General features: G+C 39.1%; 1 protein-coding gene across 4 annotated transcripts; it reads right to left on the reverse strand.

Annotated features, from left to right (window-relative positions):
- Positions 1-727: 727 nt before the first annotated feature.
- On the reverse strand, positions 728-22340 carry LOC113064265 (TBC1 domain family member 30). Of its 4 annotated transcripts, XM_026234940.1 has the most exons (15): positions 22184-22340; positions 21063-21793; positions 19994-20158; positions 15920-15981; positions 15704-15769; positions 15476-15601; positions 14874-15059; positions 13679-13847; positions 13418-13586; positions 13210-13315; positions 12937-13043; positions 12040-12182; positions 3631-3837; positions 3480-3545; positions 728-2229 (listed from the first exon to the last, which is right to left on the reverse strand). In XM_026234940.1, exons 2-15 carry the CDS (start codon positions 21562-21564, stop codon positions 1358-1360), a joined length of 2946 nt encoding a protein of 981 aa, XP_026090725.1. In that variant the 5' UTR covers positions 21565-21793; positions 22184-22340; the 3' UTR covers positions 728-1357. The 4 variants fall into 4 exon arrangements, with proteins under 4 accessions (XP_026090725.1, XP_026090734.1, XP_026090743.1 ...); XM_026234949.1 differs by lacking the exon at positions 3480-3545 and having other exon boundaries at positions 22184-22332; XM_026234958.1 differs by lacking the exons at positions 19994-20158; positions 21063-21793; positions 22184-22340 and adding an exon at positions 17509-18045.
- Between the last annotated feature and the right edge of the window lie 110 nt (positions 22341-22450).

Genomic DNA, 22450 nt, shown 5'->3' on the forward strand with positions numbered 1-22450 from the left:
TGAACAAAGTGCTCAACACCATGCATTAAAGTTGCAGAAGAGGAATTGCTTTTGCCTACATTCTCACAACACACTGATGCAACACCACAGACAAACAATTATTATTGCAGTTAAACCAGTTATATTGGTTATATTGCAGTGAGTTTCAGGACGACTTGAGCAAGCACAGGCCTTGATTTGACATTTTACACATCATACGATGGTAACAATTCTTTACAGTATGGAAGGATCTAAAAACGTGTCTAAAAGATTTTTGAGGGGCTTAATATAAAACTTCTTCAGGCTGAATGCATCTTACATTTCAATTATTCATCAGTCCCTTGTAATGATGGAAGATTAAATGCCCAGAAGACACTCATATAATCATGTCAGTGTAAGATACTGGTGGTTATTTTGGTTCAAAACAACAGAATATGCCACATTCATAAGAACATGCATGCATTTCCATTCAGTTCATGCATGTCGCTGGATAACAATTTCTTTAAGAATCTTTAAGTATTCTTTATGCCTTATGTTTTATGTAAAATCATTTTATGCCTGAAAAACTAATATTGTGGTTTTAATTCAAAAACAAACACAAATTACTTATTGGAGTGGAAACAACAGAAATAAGTAGAAACTGAAGCGTTTTTATTTTTTTTTATCATACTTGCAAGTCTTTTATTCTTTGTGGGGCATTTGTGATCCTCCGTTACTCATAAGCACCAGAGATTAATAGAGAAGAGAAACATTCAAATGGACATTAAATTGCAGGAGAGTTTTAACCAGAGCATCAGAAAAGAAAACTTCATGACAACAACTTGGGTCATTCAGATGGTAAATAAATATTTTACTAAGGAAAGATCAAAATAAAAAAAACATGAATGGCTTGGCATGATTGGAAAATGAACACAAGTGTTGTTAAAACAACAGAAACAAGCGAACATGGAAAATTGGTTAACTTTATATGATTAAATAGTGCAGAACTGCAGCATTTCCCAGTCATTTAGCATGAGTGTTTTACATACATGTGATTTTCAGAGCTTTGAAGCATGTAAGTTAACATACATAGTGCATTGTAGTGAATACTGCTAACCTGAACATGCAACAAGAGATACTTTCAATGTCGGGTATGATTCCCAAATGTTTAGGTAGGGTTTCATATATATATATATATATATAAAACACAAGAAACAGCCTTCATAAATTCATGTTATAAACTTCATGGAAGCATTAAATCATCCAATATTGTTCCTAAATGTAGATGTTCTGGAGCATCTGGAAACATACTAGAGATGTGCTTTCGTGGTTGGAGTTTTGAACCCAAATGTATTGATATGAAGAATTAAATATGTGCTCGTCTGTAGTCGACGATTCATCATCGCCGCCTTGTGGTGTTTCCAATATGGTTCATGCTTCTGCTCATCTGGGGAAAGTGTACGTTTGGAGTCCTGGCAGTTGGACCGTAGAGGCCCAAGTTTCTGGCAGTGGCGGACTTGCGAGGGGTTTTGATGCAAGGGAACGGGGAGAAGATCTGCTGTGGTTTCAGAGGTTCTCCTGCTGACGTTGAAGGGCTTCTTTTGATGGAGCCTCCACTTTCTGAGCTAGAGGAGTCTGAGCCTGGACGGCGGGTGGATGGGAGCGGAGCTGAGGCCGTGGGTTTGGGCTCTGGCTGTGCTTCTGGTGGTGGAGTTGGTGTAGGAGCGTCAGAAGTTGATTCTGGAGATGATGTAGATGGATCAGAAGTTGGTTCTGGAGATGATGTAGATAGATCAGACGCTGTGTCTGGTTGTGGAGTTGGATCAGAAGCTTCAGATGAATGTTCTGGTTCCAGTTTCAAAGAAGACAAGTGCTTGTTGATCTCCTGGAGATCTTCTCCTTCTCCAGAGCTCACAGTCTCCACCTTTTCTTGCTCTTCATCCTCACGTGTTCCCTCATCAGATGTTTCTTCTGTTTTGCTCAGTTGTTCATCTTCTATCTCCAGAGAATCATCAAACCCGAGTTGCGCCCGTGCCCTGGCGATGTTCCTCCGGTGCGCTCGCACATGTGTTCTCCAGGGCGAGTGATGTCTGGCCCGAATCATCTGATCTTGGCTGGGTGTGGAGTGGGCTTGAGGACCTTCACCGTTATGGATGACCCCATTCTTTGGGGGCCTCTGACCAGGTCTGGGCCTCCTGCCCAGTAGAAGATGGTTGACCACAGGGGAGGGACCGATTTGAGAGGGAAGGATACTGGTGGCTGGACACTTATCTGTGAAGAATCAATATCAATGAGTAAGAATCAATCAATCAAAATTATATATATATTTGTTGTTTTAGGGGTGTCAATCGATAACATTTTTCTAATTAAATCACACCCTTTTTCTGTGATTAATTGCAATTAATTGCACACTTCATGAAATTAAGCATAGACCATTTATCTTATTTTTAAATGTTTATTTTTTTCATCATTTATATCCAGCAAAGTAAACCAAAAGATTAAAGGGTGATTCACAAAAATCGGTATAAATTCAATGCACACAGACTGAAGTAATTTAAGTTTTTTGATGATATGGGGTGCAATGTCATCTGCTGGTATGGGTCTACTGTTTTTTGAAAACCAAAGTCACTGCAACTTCTGCTGACCAGCTTTTTGAAGGTGCTGATTTCATTTTCCAGCAGGATTCGCCACCTGCCCACATCGCCAAGTTGGTTAAATGACCAACTGTCAAGAAAAAATTGAGAAACGTGAGCTCAATAAATTCAGATGAGCTGAAGCTCACTGTCAAAGAAACCTGGGCTTCCAGACCACCACAGCAGTGCTACACACTGATCACCTCCACACCACGCCGACCTGAGGCAGTAATTAAAGCAGAAGGAGCTTCTACCAAGTACTGAGTACATGTACAGTAAATGAACATACTAAGAATGAGTTTTTTACTAGTCTTATGAAGTATTCTGTTTTGTTCAGATGGTGAATTTTAGGGTTTTTGTTAAAAGTGAGCCAAAATCATCACAAGTAAAAGAACCAAAAGACATATACTACATCAGCCTGTGTGTATTGAATTTAATACACAAGTTTCACAATTTGAGTTGAATTACTGAAATAAACTTTTCCATGACATTCTAATTTATTGAGATGCACCTGCACAGTATATATATATATATTTTGCCTTTATTAGTTTAGGACGGTATTTTCAGACAGAAAGCAAAGTGGGAGAGAGAGAAGTGGATGGGATCGGGAAAGGTCAGTGAGCAGGGGCTTGAACTCTGGACTCCTAAAGTAAAACGGCATTATGTTGGTGTGCTGCCCATATTGTCTGTGCCAATATTTTGAGAAATAATTAACAAGCTTTAGCATATACCAATCCCCTGCAAAGAAAAAATTATTTTAATCAATTTAACCATCACAAAAATGCCAAACGAAGTATGATTTGTTGCAATACACAGTAGCAGACCCGAAACCGATCAAAACACCAATTATCTAGAATGAAACCCCAGTTGACCCATCAAAATCAGTACCAGTGTGGTGCTTCTGCTGTTTACTGGCTCGATGAGGTTCAATAGTTTCCGCTTCCACTGGAGGTCCTGAGAAAGATGTCACAACACGCTGACCAACACTACATTCAGTCACTTCCTGAACTCATCTACAACTGTAAAGCCCACACTGTACCTGTGTGGATGTACAGGAGCCCAGCCTGCTGCAGTTGTTTCTGTTTGATGCGCGAGTACTGTTTCTTCAGCGCGCTGATGTCAGTGCTCATGCGCTCCAGCATCATGCTGTTGATGGCCGCCTGGTGCTCGGCCCGCCCCGCACCCACCGCCCCGGGACTCAGCTCAGCCATGTTACTGCCGTGAGAGCTCTGCTCCGCTCTCTGCTCTGCAGGGCAGATGAAAACACAAAGAAAAAAATCTGAGAAACATTTTATTGGGTAACTTGAGTAATGGCTGTGTCGGCTCCTTTCCAAACCTTTCATTTGTTTCACGAGTTCACACTTACATATAATTAACTGAATATTATAATGCGTATTTGGCGTGCTGTCCGGGGAAGGGGCTCCGAGCTCGGGAATGGCCCGAACCTAGAGTACCCCCCCCCCCGTATATGAAAGTGTAAAGTGAACTCTAGTGGAGGAGAAGGGGTGGAGGGGGGATGCTGATAAACCGTCAATAGAGACAGGTAGGCTGATTCAGCTGTATTTATACCCTAAGGTTGATTATCTTGAGTGGTTCCACCTGTGCTAATTAGGTTAAGTATCTGACGTGCTTCTCCCGAACCTTGTTATAAAACTACATTTCACGAGTTCACACTTACATATAATTAACTGAATATTATAATGCGTATTTGGCGTGCTGTCCGGGGAAGGGGCTCCGAGCTCGGGAATGGCCCGAACCTAGAGTACCCCCCAAAAAGCTAAAGAGCAGGAGGACAGCCGGCCGAACTAAAGACCCCCCCAAATGAGTGCCACGTTTGGCGGGCTGGCATCTCGAGAAAGGGTCTGAATGTTTGTCCAGTGGGCCTGTGATGGCGGCTCACTGTACCTGGACTGACGGGCCCTGCTGGCCTGCAACGGGGAGCAATTGTAATTTGGAGCGACTGATCAGGCGAGTTTGTGCCTTTCTCCGCTGTGAGACCATTGCTCGCTGGACCGAAAGAGAAAACAGGAAAGAGAGAAAGTGAAAGCTTGACCGGGAGATTTTCTCAGACTGCGTCCGTTGTGAGACCAAATGCTCGCTGGACGAAAGAGAAAACGTAAGTGCTCTACCGGGAAAGTTCTCGCTGCGTCCGCTGTGAGACCAAATGCTCGCTGGACAGAAAGAGAAAACAGGAAAGAGGGAAAATGAGAGCTTGACCGGGAGATTTTCTCACACTGCGTCCGTTGTGAGACCAAATGCACGCTGGACGAAAGAGAAAACGTAAGTGCTCTACCGGGAAAGTTCTCACTGCGTCCGCTGTGAGACCAAATGCTCGCTGGACAGAAAGAGAAAACAGGAAAGAGGGAAAATGAGAGCTTGACCGGGAGATTTTCTCACACTGCGTCCGTTGTGAGACCCAATGCTCGCTGGACGAAAGAGAAAACGTAAGTGCTCTACCGGGAAAGTTCTCACTGCGTCCGCTGTGAGACCAAATGCTCGCTGGACAGAAAGAGAAAACAGAAAAGAGGGAAAATGAGAGCTTGACCGGGAGATTTTCTCACACTGCGTCCGCTGTGAGACCCAATGCTCGCTGGACGAAAGAGAAAACGTAAGTGCTCTACCGGGAAAGTTCTCGGTGCGTCCGCTGTGAGACCAAATGCTCGCTGGACAGAAAGAGAAAACAGGAAAGAGGGAAAATGAGAGCTTGACCGGGAGATTTTCTCACACTGCGTCCGCTGTGAGACCCAATACTCACTGGACGGAAGAGAAAACGTAAGTGCTCTACCGGGAAAGTTCTCACTGCGTCCGCTGTGAGACCAAATGCTCGCTGGACAGAAAGAGAAAACAGGAAAGAGGGAAATGAGAGCTTGCCCGGGAGATTTTCTCACACTGCGTCCGTTGTGAGACCCAATGCTCGCTGGACGAAAGAGAAAACGTAAGTGCTCTACCGGGAAAGTTCTCGCTGCGTCCGCTGTGAGACCAAATGCTCGCTGGACAGAAAGAGAAAACAGGAAAGAGGGAAATGAGAGCTTGACCGGGAGATTTTCTCACACTGCGTCCGCTGTGAGACCCAATGCTCGCTGGACGAAAGAGAAAACGTAAGTGCTCTACCGGGAAAGTTCTCACTGAGGCTGCTGTGAGACCAAATGCTCGCTGGACAGAAAGAGAAAACAGGAAAAGAGATAATGAGAGCTTGACCGGGAGATTTTCTCACACTGCGTCCGCTGTGAGACCCAATACTCACTGGACGGAAGAGAAAAGGTAAGTGCTCTACCGGGAAAGTTCTCACTGCATCCGCTGTGAGACCAAATGCTCGCTGGACAGAAAGAGAAAATGGGAAAGAGGGAAATGAAAGCTTGACCGGGAGATTTCTCACACTGTGTCCGCTGAGAGACCCAATGCTCACTGGACAAAAGAGAAAACGTAAGAGCTCTACTAGAACGGTTCTCGCTGCAAGACCAAATGCGGGAGATGCAGACAAGGCTCATGCAGGAGTGGACACTGTTGCGGCAGCGGGGAGATACAAAAAAGGCTCCTGCGGGAGCAGACACTGCTGCGGCAGTGGGGAAATCTGTGGCAGTGAGGAGGTACGGGAAAGGCTCCTGCGGGAGCAGACGCTGCTGTGGCAGTGGAGAGATACGGAAAAAGCTCCTGCGTGAGCAGATACTGCTGCGGCAGTGGGGAGATACGGGAAAGGCTTCTGCGGGAGCTGCGGCAGTGAGGAGGTACAGGAAAGGCTACTTGCTTTCGGCTGCTGTAGATATTGGCTGCGGGAAGAGTAAAAAGGGTTAGTAACATTTGATGGGGCAAGCAAAAAATGAATGGGTAGCCTACTGTGTTACCAGCTTAGCAATTGGTTGCCTGATTTGACAATTCCTCAAGCATTGTCCACATTATTATGTTACTGTTGGAAAGCATATTTTCCTCTCATTTGGCCTCCGGGCTCTTAGGCGGTCTCCCGGGCGGATACGTTTGGAAGGCTGTTTTCACGTTGTTGTATGGACAGTCACCCCCCATTTTGCATGGAGACGGAAATTACATACCCAAAATAAAAATGTTTCTGCTCATGATTCTTTCTGACTAGATACATTATCGACGTTTGTCCATGAGCTGACACTTCAACGTTTTACCGTTCAGGAATAGGAATCGTATTCCTGATATAATTTACTAAATAACTGTCACTGAAAATATGTTTTATCGAAATATTGGTCAAATATCGAAGCCAGAGTCTTTAGACTTTCAATTGATGCACGGTTTATCCATATCAAGTCAGAGTGAAGTTTAACGTGCTGTGGAAGTGAACAATAATAAACTGGGGCCGTCGGCGATGCTTGCAAGCAAATGGGTTAATAGCAGTTATGTGCTATTCGCTTCTAAGTGGTTTCTAAAGATATTTACTTGCCTGTTTTTCATATTACGGTCCTGAAAAGGCGACCGTACGACCGACCGAAAACACGAGGGCAGATGCGTTTTACATGAATTTTGAGTGATCACTAAATAAGTCCCTAAATAATTTGGTCCTGCCAGAAAAATTGCATGGAGATAAATTTTTTTTTTTTTTTTTTTTTTTTTTAACTTATCATGGAACATTATTGTATCATTTCAGTGAGGTTTAAACGCAGGGCCGCGGGAAGTAATTTTGAACAGGGGGTGCTGTGAATTTATTTATTTTTTTTCTTTACAAAAAACCTATGAGCCAATAGGCCTATTTAAAATACATTTTAAAAATATATACATTGAGATTTACTACTTTATTGTCATATACACTTCAGTGCACAGCCAGCCAGGGTCTGAAACACACATACATCAGTTCTCAGATATGCGCAATGCGCTATTAATCTGAAGCAGAAGCAGAATCAGAAATAATAGTTTAAATAATAGTTTAATAATCGAAAAAAACGAAATAATTACTTTCATTACAATTTCAGATAGCCTATACATACATGCAACTCATTTAGATACAACAAATAATATTACAACAAAATATAATATTAATCAAACTTCACAATAAAGCTAAAACAATGCAATCGATTTGGTCAGCTGGCTTGAGTCACTGCACGTTTATGTCACACGCAACTCTATTAACTCCAAAATCTTTTTACGCACACCACAAGGAAATAATCTCTGACTATTTAAGCAATTTGTTTATTGAACAGTTCTCCACATCCATTACGCAAAGAACACACGCACAGTATAAAGCTTTCTGTCTCCATCTCCAACCTTTTTACACAAACCACAAGGAATCTCCGACTATTTAATATGGCTGGGTAAAAAATAGATTTTTCGATCGATCATTTTTTAAAATGTGGTCGATTCAAAATCGATTCTCAAAGGCCATGAATCGATTTTTTTTCCCGTATTTATTTCCGCATACATTGAACGTAAGATTAGCGTTAATCTAATTACAAATCTTCTCCACTAGATGTCACCCTCTTATGTGCCTTGTGCGATGTTACCAACGAACCTATCATTCATTCATTCAGTTTAAAGCAGTGGTTCCATTTTCTGCAATGTGCGTCAGGTCATGCTCCCGTTCGCGTCTTACAGACTGCATCTTAAAGCCTCTTATACTTTCTGCGTCCTCGAGTCCGGAGAGTGTGTACCGAGTCTGAGCAGACAACCGCGCGGACAGGTGCGCGTGGTCAGTAGTCTTCAAAAGCACAATTGCACATGTTCAGGCAGTGTGAAGAATCCCATTGCCAATCGAACTAATCGTGCCGGGCTCGGGCTTGTGCGGTAAATGAGCGGTCATGTAATGTTTCGATTAGCGCGAGAAATATGCGAAAATGTATGCTGAGTAGTTGAAACGGAGGCTTACTTCTGACGATTACGTTTTGGTAGCACCAGCAACTAAAGCAAAGTCTGAGGTTTGGAAAAGTTTTGACCTTGTTTATAATGAGAATAATGAGTGAATAATGACGCACCATCAGTGAGCGCAGGAGCGCGCTGAAGACATCTACAGTCGATTCAATCATTTTCCTCCACAAAAACACTTAGGCCTTACCTAATCTTGGTGAGTAAATGTTTTTCAAATAATAACTAAATATTACTTGAGTCTTAAATGCATAATGTAGACAGAGTAGGCTATATAAGCTAATGTTGGCATTATTATTTTATTATGCCAGCTGCTATGGCGAAGCAAATCCGGCAGTGCCTTTATCTTAATTCATTTCGTTATTGCCAAATACCCATCTTAATTTATAATTTATCTTAATGAAATTTTTTAAGAAAGACTTGTTTTTATTGGTGCGTTGGCCTATTTATATGCTAAATGAGCCTATACCTAGGGTTATTTATAGAGTGCTGAGATGTTACGATCTTACAGAGGACTTATTTTATTTATTTGTTCAAACTTCCAAGTGGCCTATTACGTTAGTCATGCATGGCCGCGGGAAGTGGGGGTGCTGGGGGTGCTGCAGCACCCCCTAGTGACGAGAGGGAGATAAAAAAAAATGTGGGCCTATTAAACTATTTTGCACAATTTATAAATTCCTTATGAATATTTTAGAAAATGATTTTGACACACGCAGTCTATTACGTATATTTTGGATTTTAATTTAATATTTTGAGGCCTAATCAACACAGGTTCGGAAGTTACGTTGTCAACGTCAGGCAGGCAGGTTTGGTCGCCGAGTAACGAGGTTTCCCGCTCGTTCCACGCAGAATACATTCATCTTTATATAATACAGCGCACCTCTACATTTGGACACCTGTAACCAGGGCACCCCGCCTGCATGTAGCTCAGGTAAGAGCATTGTGCTGCCGCGCTTGTAACATTTATTTTTTTGGCAACAAGTGTGGGATCAGCTTTGACTAGCCAAGCAATTGTAAGTAGTACACTATAGTATTTTTGTAAGGTGGTGGGGATGGAGAGTATTATTTCGTTCGTCTGTTATTTGCGTAATGGTTGAGGAGAACTGTTAAATAACGTTTAAATAGTCGGAGATTATTTCCTTGTGGTTTGTGTAAAAGGTTGGAGATGGAGACAGAAAGCTTTATACTGTGCGTGTGTTCTTTGCGTAATGGATGTGGAGAACTGTTCAATAAACAAATTGCTTAAATAGTCAGAGATTATTTCCTTGTGGTGTGCGTAAAAAGATTTTGGAGTTAATAGAGTTGCGTGTGACATAAACGTGCAGTGACTCAAGCCAGCTGACCAAATCGATTGCATTGTTTTAGCGTTATTGTGAAGTTTGATTAATATTATATTTTGTTGTAATATTATTTGTTGTATCTAAATAAGTTGCATGTATGTATAGGCTATCTGAAATTGTAATGAAAGTAATTATTTCGTTTTCTTTCGATTATTAAACTATTATTTCTGCTTCTGCTTCTGCTTCAGATTAATAAGGCATTGCGCATATCTGAGAACTGATGTCTGTGTGTTTCAGACCCTGGCTGGCTGTGCACTGAAGTGTATATGACAATAAAGTAGTAAATCTCAATGTATTTATTTTTTAAATGTATTTTAAACAGGCCTATAGGCTCATAGGTTTTTTGTCAAAAAAAAAAAAAAAAAATTTCACAGCACCCCCTGTTCAAAATTACTTCCCGCGGCCCTGTAGTCATGTATAAATTATGTTAAACTATGTATAAATGACTCATTCCTGACAAAAGGCAAAAGATCTGTGTGCTGCGTACATTTGAATAATGTCGGGTTGTAAATGGGTTCGGGCTCTTAAAAAGCTGTCAATCAAAATGTACGTGTCGGCTCGGGACATGTCGGGCTTATCTTTTAAGGCCCGATTACATCTCTAATAGAAAATCGAATCGAAAATCGAATCGAAAATCGAATCGAGAATCGAAATAGAATCGATTTGAGAGCTTGTGAATCGAAATCGAATCGATCTGGAACATCTGAATCGATACCCAGCCCTACTATTTAAACGTTATTTAACAGTTCTCCACAACCATTACACAAAGAACACACGAACGAAATAATACTCTCCATCCCCACCACCTTAAAAAAATACTATAGTGTACTACTTACAATTGCTTGGCTAGTCAAAGCTGATCCCACACTTGTTGCCAAAAAAAAATAAAAGTTACAAGCGCGTTTCAAATATTTTAATAGGCCTACATTTTTTTTTATCTCCCTCTCGTCACTAGGGGGTGCTGCAGCACCCCCAGCACCCCCACTTCCCGCGGCCATGTTTAAACGTGCTCGGTAAGGCAAATGTAATGTCTTGGACATTTCAGTGTGGATGAAGACTGGAAATAATGCCTTTGTTCGTGGTTAAATGTGGCATTATCATCTGACGGATCTACGTTTGTATCTGTAGTCCAAATCTATGCGCACTCCACACTCCAGATCAGCAGGTGGCGGTAATGCATCTTTACGCTGGTTTGCCAAAACCACCACAAAACACTAGTAGAAGATGGAACTGCGTCATGACGTCATTTAACAAACTTTAGCCGCGAACCTGCTTTAGATGCAACACTTTGGATGCCAACTGCCGTAAAATCCAATGAACCTGCTTTTAGAGTTTTCGCCTGAAAATGTGTTGGTTAACATCGCGCGGTCAAACTGCAACTCGGCCGGAACGCCGGTGTGAAAGGCTGAGTCGCAACGGGAAGTGAGAGCCTTGTTGCCGTGAGAACTTGGGTGCGGCCCAGGCTGGTTGGATTCCAGCTCGAGGAGAGCTCGGTCTCGGGCGGCATGATCATTGTGTCGAGCGAGCGAGCTCGGAGCTTGCACGGTCTATTGGCCACAACTTGTGGCTTGACGAGGAGAGCAGCTGTCGCGATGACGCTTAATGCTGCTCAATGGTCGTGTTTGACTGGGTAGGAAAGATCGCGGGTCCGGCAAAAGCAGCAGGTCTTATAAATCCCCGGTGAAGCTCTCTTCGTTGGTACGAAAAATGGGTCCGTGGTAAGGTGACAGACGAAGCGAACCGGCATGCTGATAAACCGTCAATAGAGACAGGTAGGCTGATTCAGCTGTATTTATACCCTAAGGTTGATTATCTTGAGTGGTTCCACCTGTGCTAATTAGGTTAAGTATCTGACGTGCTTCTCCCGAACCTTGTTATAAAACTACATTTAGTTGCACTGGAACTGAAGGCTATAATTAAGGACAGCTGGAAAGAGTCTACCCACCTCAGAGACAACAAGAACTAACAAATGCATTGAGAATTCAATCCATTTGAGGACAAATTCAGACAGGATTGGGAAGGATTCGCCAGGGTTAGGTACACTGAGCTCATATTTCCATTACTCCATGAGATCACCCTTATTTTGACACTGCCAGTACAGCTTTAGAGACACATGAAATGTTAAACACCATATGAAACATCTTGTGCATTTGATAAATTCCTGTGTTCAGCAGGATATAAATCATGAAGCAGGAGTTAAGTTTGTAACCTCACGGACTGCACTATTAAATAGTGTACGAAAATATAAAATTGCTTTCAGCTTTTGGCTTACGAAAGCTTTTTTAGACACAGACCTTTAAGATGCTTTTGGTATCTTTGGATCTCAGGGGCCAGAAGTCCTCCAAGAGGCCCCAGGCAACCCAGAACGGTGACAATAGAGTCTTCATCATCCATGTCAGCATCATCATCATCACTCTCCCATCCATGGAGTGCAAGACTATACATGGGGAAAAAACAAAACAATATATTGCATAAAATAAAACAGACATTATAATATGAAAAAAAAAAAAAAAAATAGAACAACCCAGAAAATGTATTAAATAATTAAATATAATATATTATGCAGATTAGATTATGTAACAATCATTTTTGTATGTATTAATAAAATAGTTAATATTTTAAAAACAGAAACAAAAATACAGTTCTAAGCTTTAACATGAAGTAATTAAGTATGACAATATGAAGAATTTAATTAATACAATTGAAAAATATGACTTTTTAGAATGTTTTTAAATATAATAAAATTTAAATACATTAAAATATAATATAATAAAAAAATTAAACACTCACACTAATTCAATATTTTGCAGAGTAAAATAGATAGATAAAATGGAAAACAAATATTTAAAAATTAATAAAATATAAAATAAAATAAACATTTACAGATAATTCAAAATAAATTAAATAATTGAAATATGTTAATAAATATTTTAAAATGGAGAGAAATACAAGAAAAATGTACATGCTTTACTATTGCACTGTTGCTTGCCTACATCTCTTTTTAAAAGTAAAAAATGATGTTTAAACTGAGTATAACGTTTGTGAAGAACATTTGCATTTGATATTTGCATGCCAATATACAATAATGTGTCATAAAACAACACCCTGCAGTCACGATCACGTGTTATGACTACTAAACTCTCACGGATGCCATCTGTGCTGTGGGTGTCGAGTGTCTTCAGCTCTCATACCTGCTGTTCGCTCGGACAGGGGTCGGGAACGGGGTGATGTTGTAGGTGTATTTCTCCCTGAGCTCAGCCAGCTGGGGGAACGGGAACGGGGCCACGGAGTAGACCGTCTGTCAGGACGAAAAACACATGCTTTTAGCCCCAAAAGCAAACTTTCGGCATTTTTATCAATATTTTGCAACATTAAAGCTACTATAGTTGATTTAGTTAAATTATAATGTTTATATATTATTAATGACTTTAATTATTCAAGATCTTTTATATGCTTAGTTCAACCTGCATGAGTTCACTGGAGTCGATAAGGTCGTGCTCCAGCATTTCCTGCGTCAGGCAGCCCATAGTACTATAAAACTCATCAGCAGTCTGGCACTCCTCAATTCGCCTGAGAGAGAGATGCAGAACACTTGATACAAGATCCAATCTTTCTTTGGAATCTGGCCTATTCTGCCACTCTCTAACATTGACAGATGATTGATAAACCTACTCTCCAAGTTTGGCCCAGATGGCGAGAGCTACACGCAGCAGCATTTCAGAGCCCTCAAAGAAGACCGAGTCCCAGATCTTCAGCACGGTGTGATGGGGTAAACAAGTGGCAAACATGGTCAGAAACCACTGCATGGTGAAGACGTTGGTGAGCGGAGGCTCATAGCTCCCTGAAACACAATGCTGACACATTGCAGTTGACCTGGAACAGACATTGTTCTTTTGCATCCGTAAGCTATAGATACACAGGGTTACTACACACCTCCTTCTTCCCGATTGGCTACTTTCTGGAGATGGTGGAGATGCTGAGAAAGTTCTGGAAGCTTCAGTCGCAGCAGATCTCTGAACACAGCCATGTCCACTGAGAGGGCACGCAGGTTATTGGCGAAGTAACTATCGGGGAGCACTTTATCGATCAAATAGATCATCACCTTTCAAAACAACAGTAATTAAAAAGATAATGAATTTTAGCATATTTACTTGCTTATATAATAATATGAATTCATGAAATTATTATTAAATATGTTAAATAAACAATGAAATAATTTTTCAAATTATGTGATTTGACCAATTAAATAACTTTAAAAAAAGGAATTAAATATTTTAAAATTCAATATTAAAAAAAAATATATACAAATGGGAAGAAAAGTAAATCAAAAAGAAAAAGAAAAATCAAAAGGAGACAAAAAATTTAATTATGTAATAAAAAAAATAAAAAAAAGTAATATTTTTTTAAATAACATTTAAAAATTGTTTCACTATTTATAAATAAAATAGAAAGAGAAACAAAGAATGAACATCAAATAAAATAGTGAATAACTAATTACACACACACACATGATAAGTATGTTGGATAACTGTTGGATTAATAATTTCCAAATTTTTATTATAGATTAAATTGGAATTCTGCTTGCAAATAAAATAAAAATGAGGGCATCGAGCAAGCATTGCCTCTGGTGCCTCCTCAAAAATAAATAAAAAATGTGACCCTTTAAGTGTCAATTTTTCAAAATTAAGATTTATACATTATATAAAAATGGAATAAATAAGATTTCCATTGATATATGGTCTATTAGGATCTGACAATATTTGGAAGAGAAACAACAATTTGAACATCTGGAATCTGAGGGTGCAAAAAGCTGTCGCCTTTAAAGATGTCCAAATCAAGATCTTAGCAGTGCATATTACTAATCAAAAATGAAGTTTTTATATATTTATGGTAGGAAATTTACAAAATACTTTCATGAAAAATAATCTTTACTTAATATTTTAATTATTTTTGGCATAAAAGAAAAATCGATAATTTTGACCCATATAATGTATTTTTGGCTATAGCTACAAATATACCCCAGCGACATACGACTTGTTTTGTGGTCCAGGGTCACAAATAAGTAAATACAGCCTACAATAAAGGTTAAAAAATATAATTCACAGAGCTCATAGGTGTCCAAGCAAACCTTCAACGCATCTCCTTCATTTCCCTCTGTGACCTCCAGGATGAGGGCAGCCAGAACATTGAAGCCCTGACAGTATCCGACAGTCTTGTTCCAGCGGGCGTATGCCAGCAGCACCCGCTTCAGCACCACGCGGTCCTGCTCCGCCTCTTGGCCACAGTATGAACTGCAGCCGGTCCTGTGCAGGTCCTGAATGAGGCGGGAAACAAAGCGTTACTGTTCTTATGTAAATAAGCACACTGAACTTTGCTCATTTGTGTCCACACGTGTCCGATAGATCACCTTTCTCTCTCTCTCCAGAGCTACACAAACACACCTACTGTTACATTACCCACAAACTGACGCACTACAATGAGCAAATATCCCGCTGCACCATATAACCTTTTATCTGACTTGATTCAATTAAAAATCTCTAACGCTAAATGCCTACTCTAAATCCATGATTTATTTGCTTGCTTACAATGACTGTACAACTAATACTGCCTATTTAGTGACTTCACTATATTTTATATATATATATATATATATAAAATAAGGCAATATGTGACATTTATCACTTTTTGTGAGTTCCCATTTCACAATTTGGACTTAATTTACACACATACCTTCACAATTTGGATTCCCAAAGTGTCATCATCTGGATTGCTACGATCATTGAAAGCAAATCTCATTGTTTTCTCCCAGTCTATGGAGATACTGTGGAGATACTGGTCAGCTAGGGTCAGCCATACCTATACCAAAAAAAGCCCAAACATTAAACAGTACAAAAAATGTCATAGATATGAAAACATTGCCTGTCAGGGTCTAAAGAGAGAAATTTCCAAAACATTTACCCTCTTCCTCCACTCTTTGGGAATCCCTACTGGGAGTCTGGCCACTGCCTTCAGAGCGTCGTACCACTACAGAGCAAAACAAACACAAACAATCAACATGCTAACCAATTTAGATGTTTTATGTGTTATATGTTTATGATTTATATGTTATATGTTTATTTATATCTATTTAGGGGGAGTTGGACACATCTACAACAGTGGGTAGCTGGTACATACTTGTTGAAAGCCGTTCTTGCATAAAGAAGGTTCAATGGTGAACTTCAATCTGGTATCCACCCCTAAAACAAATTAAAAAAAAAAAAAAAAGACAAAACAGTGGACATCAGTGAGACAATAATGACCATAAAGACGTATCCTCTGGAGCTGCAGGTGTCTCGTTAACAAATGAATGAAGGGATTTTGTGCAATCGCCACTCATTAAAAAAATTAAAAATATCCAACTAAAATGGACAGACAAGAAAAGTGGTTAAACAAGAAAAGAGGAATGTTTTGGTCAGAAAATTCCAGAAATTCATCACATCAAAGTTTTCTTCATATACTGTGTGTGTGTGTGTGTGTGTGTGTGTGTGTGTGTGTGTATATATATATATATATATACACACACTTCTTCTTACAAATGTACTAACATCCCTTTTGTAACTCATATATAATGGAGGTTTGTTTTCTTTCAGTGGCTCATTATTTATGGCAGGCAGGTTACCTAACTCATGTTTTTAAGTCGCTTATGTCTAACAGGAATAAATAAACAACAAAAAAAAGTTACTGGAAACGACAAGTGTATTAGTGCATTTTTATCGACCACGAGAAACCAAACGCGGGAGATCGAATGGGTGATAAATGTCGCTGTCCGTTCCAAAGCGGTGCTGAATCTCACTTCCGCCTGCGGTTTCTTCCGGATACACGACACCATCATGTATCAAGGCGAAATAAACCCTGTTTCTTATCAACGCTAAAGGCGTCATATTGAGCGATGAAGGGTTATAACAACACGATGAATTATTTACAGTTATGTAACTTTCACAGTAGCCATTGCTATAAGCAAAATCCTGTCAATCGCGTATAAACAACTCTACCTCACCAACACGAAAGCGGCTACTTCTCCTACAGACCTTTTTTTCTGCTACATAAAAAGAAATTAACACCAACCAGAGTCCATCTCGGTCATAGTTCCATGCGATAAATAACAATCAGGAGCAGAATGGCACCATTTCTGCATTTCCCTCGTCAGCCGGCTCTGTTCCGGATTAACCTACACGATTACAATCATCCCTCCAGCGCTCCTGCTGCACTCATGTTCCATTACACGACACGACACAAGGGTCTGAGTGAAAAGCATTAGTCATGTGCTGTTTAATACACCTTTTATATTAAAAGAGGCCATTTTTTTACCCTAAAACGTTTAAAGCAATGACCAATTAATACAGAAATAATATTTAAAAGAGAGAGTAATATTTACTTAATAACAAATCATTTCTTAAGGGACAAAAATAACCCTTAAACAAATTTCAGGACACAAAATTCAAAACCATTAAAAATTATTATATTAACATATATACTACTTATACAGTTTACTGAAATATATAATTCACAGTTATATTAATATTGCAAAAAGAAAAATATATATTGAATACGACATAATATGGGAAGGCCCTTTAGGTCACCTGATTATCACAAAAACACCATTCTACATTCAGCAAAAGTGCAAATAAATGGGCGGAGGAAATCCTATCAATAGTTTTATCAATAATGACAGGGCAAAGGTTAATAACGAATAAAAATAATATTTAAAAGCATGCTGTATTCACCTGGCTCTAGGGTGCACAGCAGGAGCGGCGCTCTTCTGGAGATGCCGTTGCGTTTCTTCAGCACATTACTGATAATATTACCGACCCCTCCAGCTGCATTCTGCTGTTTCACACAAACCCTCGACCTCTTAGAGGAAATAAACCGTCCCTGCTTCATCTGGAGAAAAACCTGAGGGCTCCGTTTGACCGCGCATTTACACCGATCTCATACCGAGAATCATTTTATCTAAAAATAAATCCTACTCGTTATGATCGACCCGATCAATAAATCAGAGGAAAACAACACATTCGCGCATCCTTTATCATCATACGTGAAGATGCATTGTCTGCACTTAAAGCATATGAACTTTAAATAGAATAAAAGCATCAAAGGTGATCGAACAGAACGCGGAGGATGGGTGAGGCGGAATATCGCATTGATGCGCGTGTCTCACAGTCACACCCACATATGAGCGTCACATTCCGGGTTGAGAGGGAGGAGAGAGCGCTGGAGCTCTGGAGGATGGGCTACAGACCAGAAACAGCTGAAGAAAACAATGACTTGAACAGTCATGACTAGTGCCATGCTGCCAACTTTAGTCTTAATCTTAAACAAGTAGGAATATGGAAATATAACACCATATACTCTTAAAAACTTCCAAAAGGGGGGTTCCACAGAGATGACACAGAAGCAGCATTTTTGGTAAAAAAAAACAAAACAAAACAAAAAAACAACAACAGTAAACAGTTCTTAAAATAACCTCTTTTTTTTCAGTGTGAGGAGCGTTTATAAAAAATTTAAAAACATTTTGTGGAATGGAGAAATTCTATGAATGCCAAAGCTTCTTCATGGAACCATCAGTTCCAATAAAGAACCTTTACTTTAAGAACACAAGTAAACATTCTTGATTTAGGACCCAATTAGAGATATGAAAAAGGATAAGATGGTTTAATTTCCATAAATTCAATCATTTTACACAAGCAGTCTGAATAGTTTACAAAGGAACATTTATACTGTTTGAACATGGAAGTCATTAATTATTAGTGAAAGAAATAAGCAAATATAAATAAAAAATGTAGGTCATCTTATTTTAATTTGACTCAAATTATTTCAAATTAAACTAACTATCCAAACAAAAGGGTAAATCAGGCAAATTTGATCATTAACATTTCTTAATGATTGCTCAAAAGTTTGCAAATTTACCTGAACTCACCCTACGAAGAGAGCAGACTTAATGCTACTTATGAGAGAGACACAAAACAGTTGGTGAAAAATTTCTGGCAAAAAAAAAAGCCCTGATATAGAAAATGTTTATTATATTTTTCCATTGGATAAGCATTCTAGTATAAATTATGACATACATTCAGTAATAAACCATGCTACTCATGTTTACAAAAATAAACATGCCAACAAATTAAAAAATAAACCATAACCATTCACAACCACTGATCTATATATTCTCTATTATAGATCAGTGTTCACAACTACAAACTGACACCTCTTGCATTAAGAATAGACATCGACTGATGAATGGCAACCATGCAGAGCTATGGTTTGGATGTGATTTCATACTGTACCTGTTTGACAGTACTTGTCATGCTGCATGTAGATAAAATAGAGGAAAAAGACATTAAAAGATGCAAGGCCACTGTATTTGTTGGACAACTTGTGTCTGAGCCAAATACATAAAACAAAAGCACTAATTGCATCCAAATGTGTAAAGGTTTTACTGCTGCACAATGACTACACCATTACTAATTTGCGAGCAAAATGCAAATACAAATTTGAGACCAATAGTTCAACAACTTTACAGTGCAAATTTGCATGCAAGTGTCATAAACTCATCACATGAATGAGTCGCCTCTGAAACCAAATCGATTGTGTTTCAGTGATATTGAACATAGTTTATGCTCTGAACCAATGCAAATAATTAAGTTGTAAAGTTGAGGAGGAGTCAATCCTGTGATAGTGGCGAGATATTTGAGAGCACTGTCTTCTGAAACATCAACAGAGAACTAGAACAAGGTGAAGAAAAAATGCATTTGATATATGGGACCCAGAGCTTTTTAGCAACCGCTACCTATGTAAACTATACTGCAAACCCCTTTAAAGGAAAATTTACTTCTCTTCAGGTCATCTAAGATGCATATGAGCTCTTTCTTAAGGACAGATTTGGAGAAATGTTGGATGCGGTGTCGGGCACGCTACACAACAAATTACGATGATATAATACTGCATTTCTCCAAATCTGTTCTCATTAAGAACTACTCATCTACATCTTGGATGGCCTGAGTGCGAGTCCATTTTCAGCAAATTTTCATTTTTAGGTGAACTATTCCTTTAAGGAATAACAGACATCAAGTTCCAGTGAAAGTAAAGACATACTTTCGATCTAGAATACATTAGTCTTCAAATAGCAAAGAAAGCCTTTGGTAATATAACACTGACTACTTAAAGCAATAATGACTGGAAGAGGAGTGAAATGAGAGAATGATTTGTAATTACGTCTTTTCTGAGAGACGGCTTGCAGGCAGGCAGTGACTATATCACAGTTCTTCTGAAACTTCTGCCGAAGTCTGTCCTTCCTCTTGACCTGACGCACCAGTGTGGCCGACTGCACACCAATACGATACTTCACTTCCTGAATGATCCACTTCAGCTCCTCCAGACCTGAGCACAAAATAAAGCTGGTTTAAATCTATATGAAATGCCTTCATTTTGGGGAAAATGAAAAATCACACAAATCTCAGATTAATGTGTGCATAACTTGTAATTTATGTAGACAGATGAAGATCATTTGGATTTAACACGGTGTATGTAACCTCTGTATGTAAATTGTCATTATGGCCTACAAATAACCTGAGCACCTGAGACAACAATTCAGTTACTTCAACAAACAAAGGTGGCATTAAAACTGGGTCAGTTCTGCAATGTGGCACATTACTTCATCTAAAACCATTTTAAACAACCTAACCATATTGAGAGAAAATTTATTTTAATATTGCTTAAGAGTAATGTCACTCCAGAAGCAAATGAACAGCCAAAAATGAAATAAAATAAGTATAAAAAAAAAATGAAAATGTAATAATAATAATTTCAAAAAGTACAAACATTTTGAAAAATGATAGAAAACCTCAAAAATAAACCACTATATCTAGACTTTATTTTATATCATGATTTGAACAAATAAATATGGGTTCTCAAAAATTTTAATTCTGTAAATTATTCAAACAATCATTCAGTAGAACTTCATATAACACAAATACTTCCAATACAAATTTAATATTTAAGATTTTAATATCATTAAGATTTTAATGTTTTTAAAAGAAGACTCACCATATATATATATATATATATATATAAATAACAGTTATTCTTAATTGTAATATTTTGCAATGTAACAGATTTTATCTGTAGCCTATTTTTAAAAAAATAAAAGCATTAGAGACATCTTTCAAAAACATGAAAACATTTAATTATTCCAAACTTAATTGTAATTATTCCAAACTCTTGGAATAAATGATAGTGTGTGCTTTACATAAATAAAAATACATTGACTGTGTGAGTGGCTCACCTTTTTGAGCCAAGTATTTCATCTGATGGCGCCTCGTGTGCTTCTCCTGAAGTTCTTGGAGAAAGTTGGAGCCAGTGTTACTCCTGCCCAGGAAGGCATCTGAGCTAGAGGCTTCGGTCGAGCTGTCCACCTCTCTGACATTATTACTGTACGTGTCATAGAGCTCCACTAACAGACAGTCCACTATAGATGATGAGCGGGACGCTCTCATGTCCTCTTCATCCGAATACACACCTCCTCCTGCTCTCTCCATACGGATCTCTCCAGCTGTTGCTCCATGAGGCACATTTGCGCACTTGCACAGTGAGACCGAAGCTGTTTTGGCGCACTCACAGTTTCCGTCCGAAACTGAACGTCCTTTTGAAGCCCATTTGTGAAACGCTGAGAAGCCGTCAAAGTACGACGCACCTGAGTTAAGAAAAACTCCGCTCTCCTCATCCGAGCAGATGTCACATATGTCTATCTCCTTGAGTTCCTCTTTGGTGACTTCCACACCGGACATGTTTTAGCCCTCTTTAAAGTTCAACATTAAACATTCGTGCACACATGCTGCACTCAAGTACAAACCAGAGAGTGTTATAGATGAATCAATAAGGAACTCGAGTTCCGGGTGTGTTCCATTCCTTGAGCGGGGTTTGCAGCGCTTTTCCCAGGCTCCAGTTTCCTTCCTGAACGCTCTAAATCCTGATTGCACGCCCCTGCAGCAGGAATAGTTCAACCCACGTCCGAAACTGTTCAAACAAAGTTTTGAAACAACAGGTGAATGAGAAATATTCAGCAGTTGTTTGTAAATGAACGTGTTCAAATAAAAAATATAAAAAGTATTTGGTAAAAACTACTTTTATCAAAAAAAAAAAAAAAAAAAAAAAAAAATTAGTTTAATTTAATAAAAAATAATTTAAATACAAGCCAATATGACCATTGTTTTTTTTCAAGGCGAAATAAGTTACTAAAAGATCCTTACAATTATTTTTAAAATGTTGATATGGTTAAATTGAGTTCATGGTTTTCAAAATTAAAGCGAGAAACTGCATTATAGTAATATTGTACAACTTTTGTGACGTAATAGAGATTTAAGTAGTCGAGATAATAAAAGAGATCACATATGCCATAAAACATACATTTTATGAATGACATCATGCCTTTGAACGTAAACATCAGCTGACCGGGGCTTCCGTCTCTCCACGTGATGAAACAGGACAGTTTTATTAATCCTACTATGACGACGGGTAAGCGTATGAATATTAATGACGCAAAGTAATGGCCTGGAATCTGATTGGCTGTCAGGCAGACGTCGGTAGATGGGCGTTATAGTATGCCTGCGAATGAGCGAATCCTAGTCTGCTGTAGGGCTGGCTTATGAATATGAATTAGGCTACGTGACCAGA

This window comes from Carassius auratus, chromosome 4, assembly GCF_003368295.1.
Source record: "Carassius auratus strain Wakin chromosome 4, ASM336829v1, whole genome shotgun sequence".
In the NCBI taxonomy this organism is placed as follows: Eukaryota; Metazoa; Chordata; class Actinopteri; order Cypriniformes; family Cyprinidae; genus Carassius; species Carassius auratus.

Bases quoted from the DNA above. Each gene is read 5' to 3' on its own strand.
- LOC113064265 (XM_026234940.1), bottom strand. From the start codon at position 21,564: ATGTCCGGTGTGGAAGTCACCAAAGAGGAACTCAAGGAGATAGACATA. The intron at 15,982-19,993 runs GTAATTACAAAT...AATTTGTTTTAG, and splicing joins AGCCGTCTCTCAGAAAAGAC to GGGTGGATACCAGATTGAAG. The intron at 3,546-3,630 runs GTACAGTGTGGG...CATCTTTCTCAG, and splicing joins GCTCCTGTACATCCACACAG to GACCTCCAGTGGAAGCGGAA.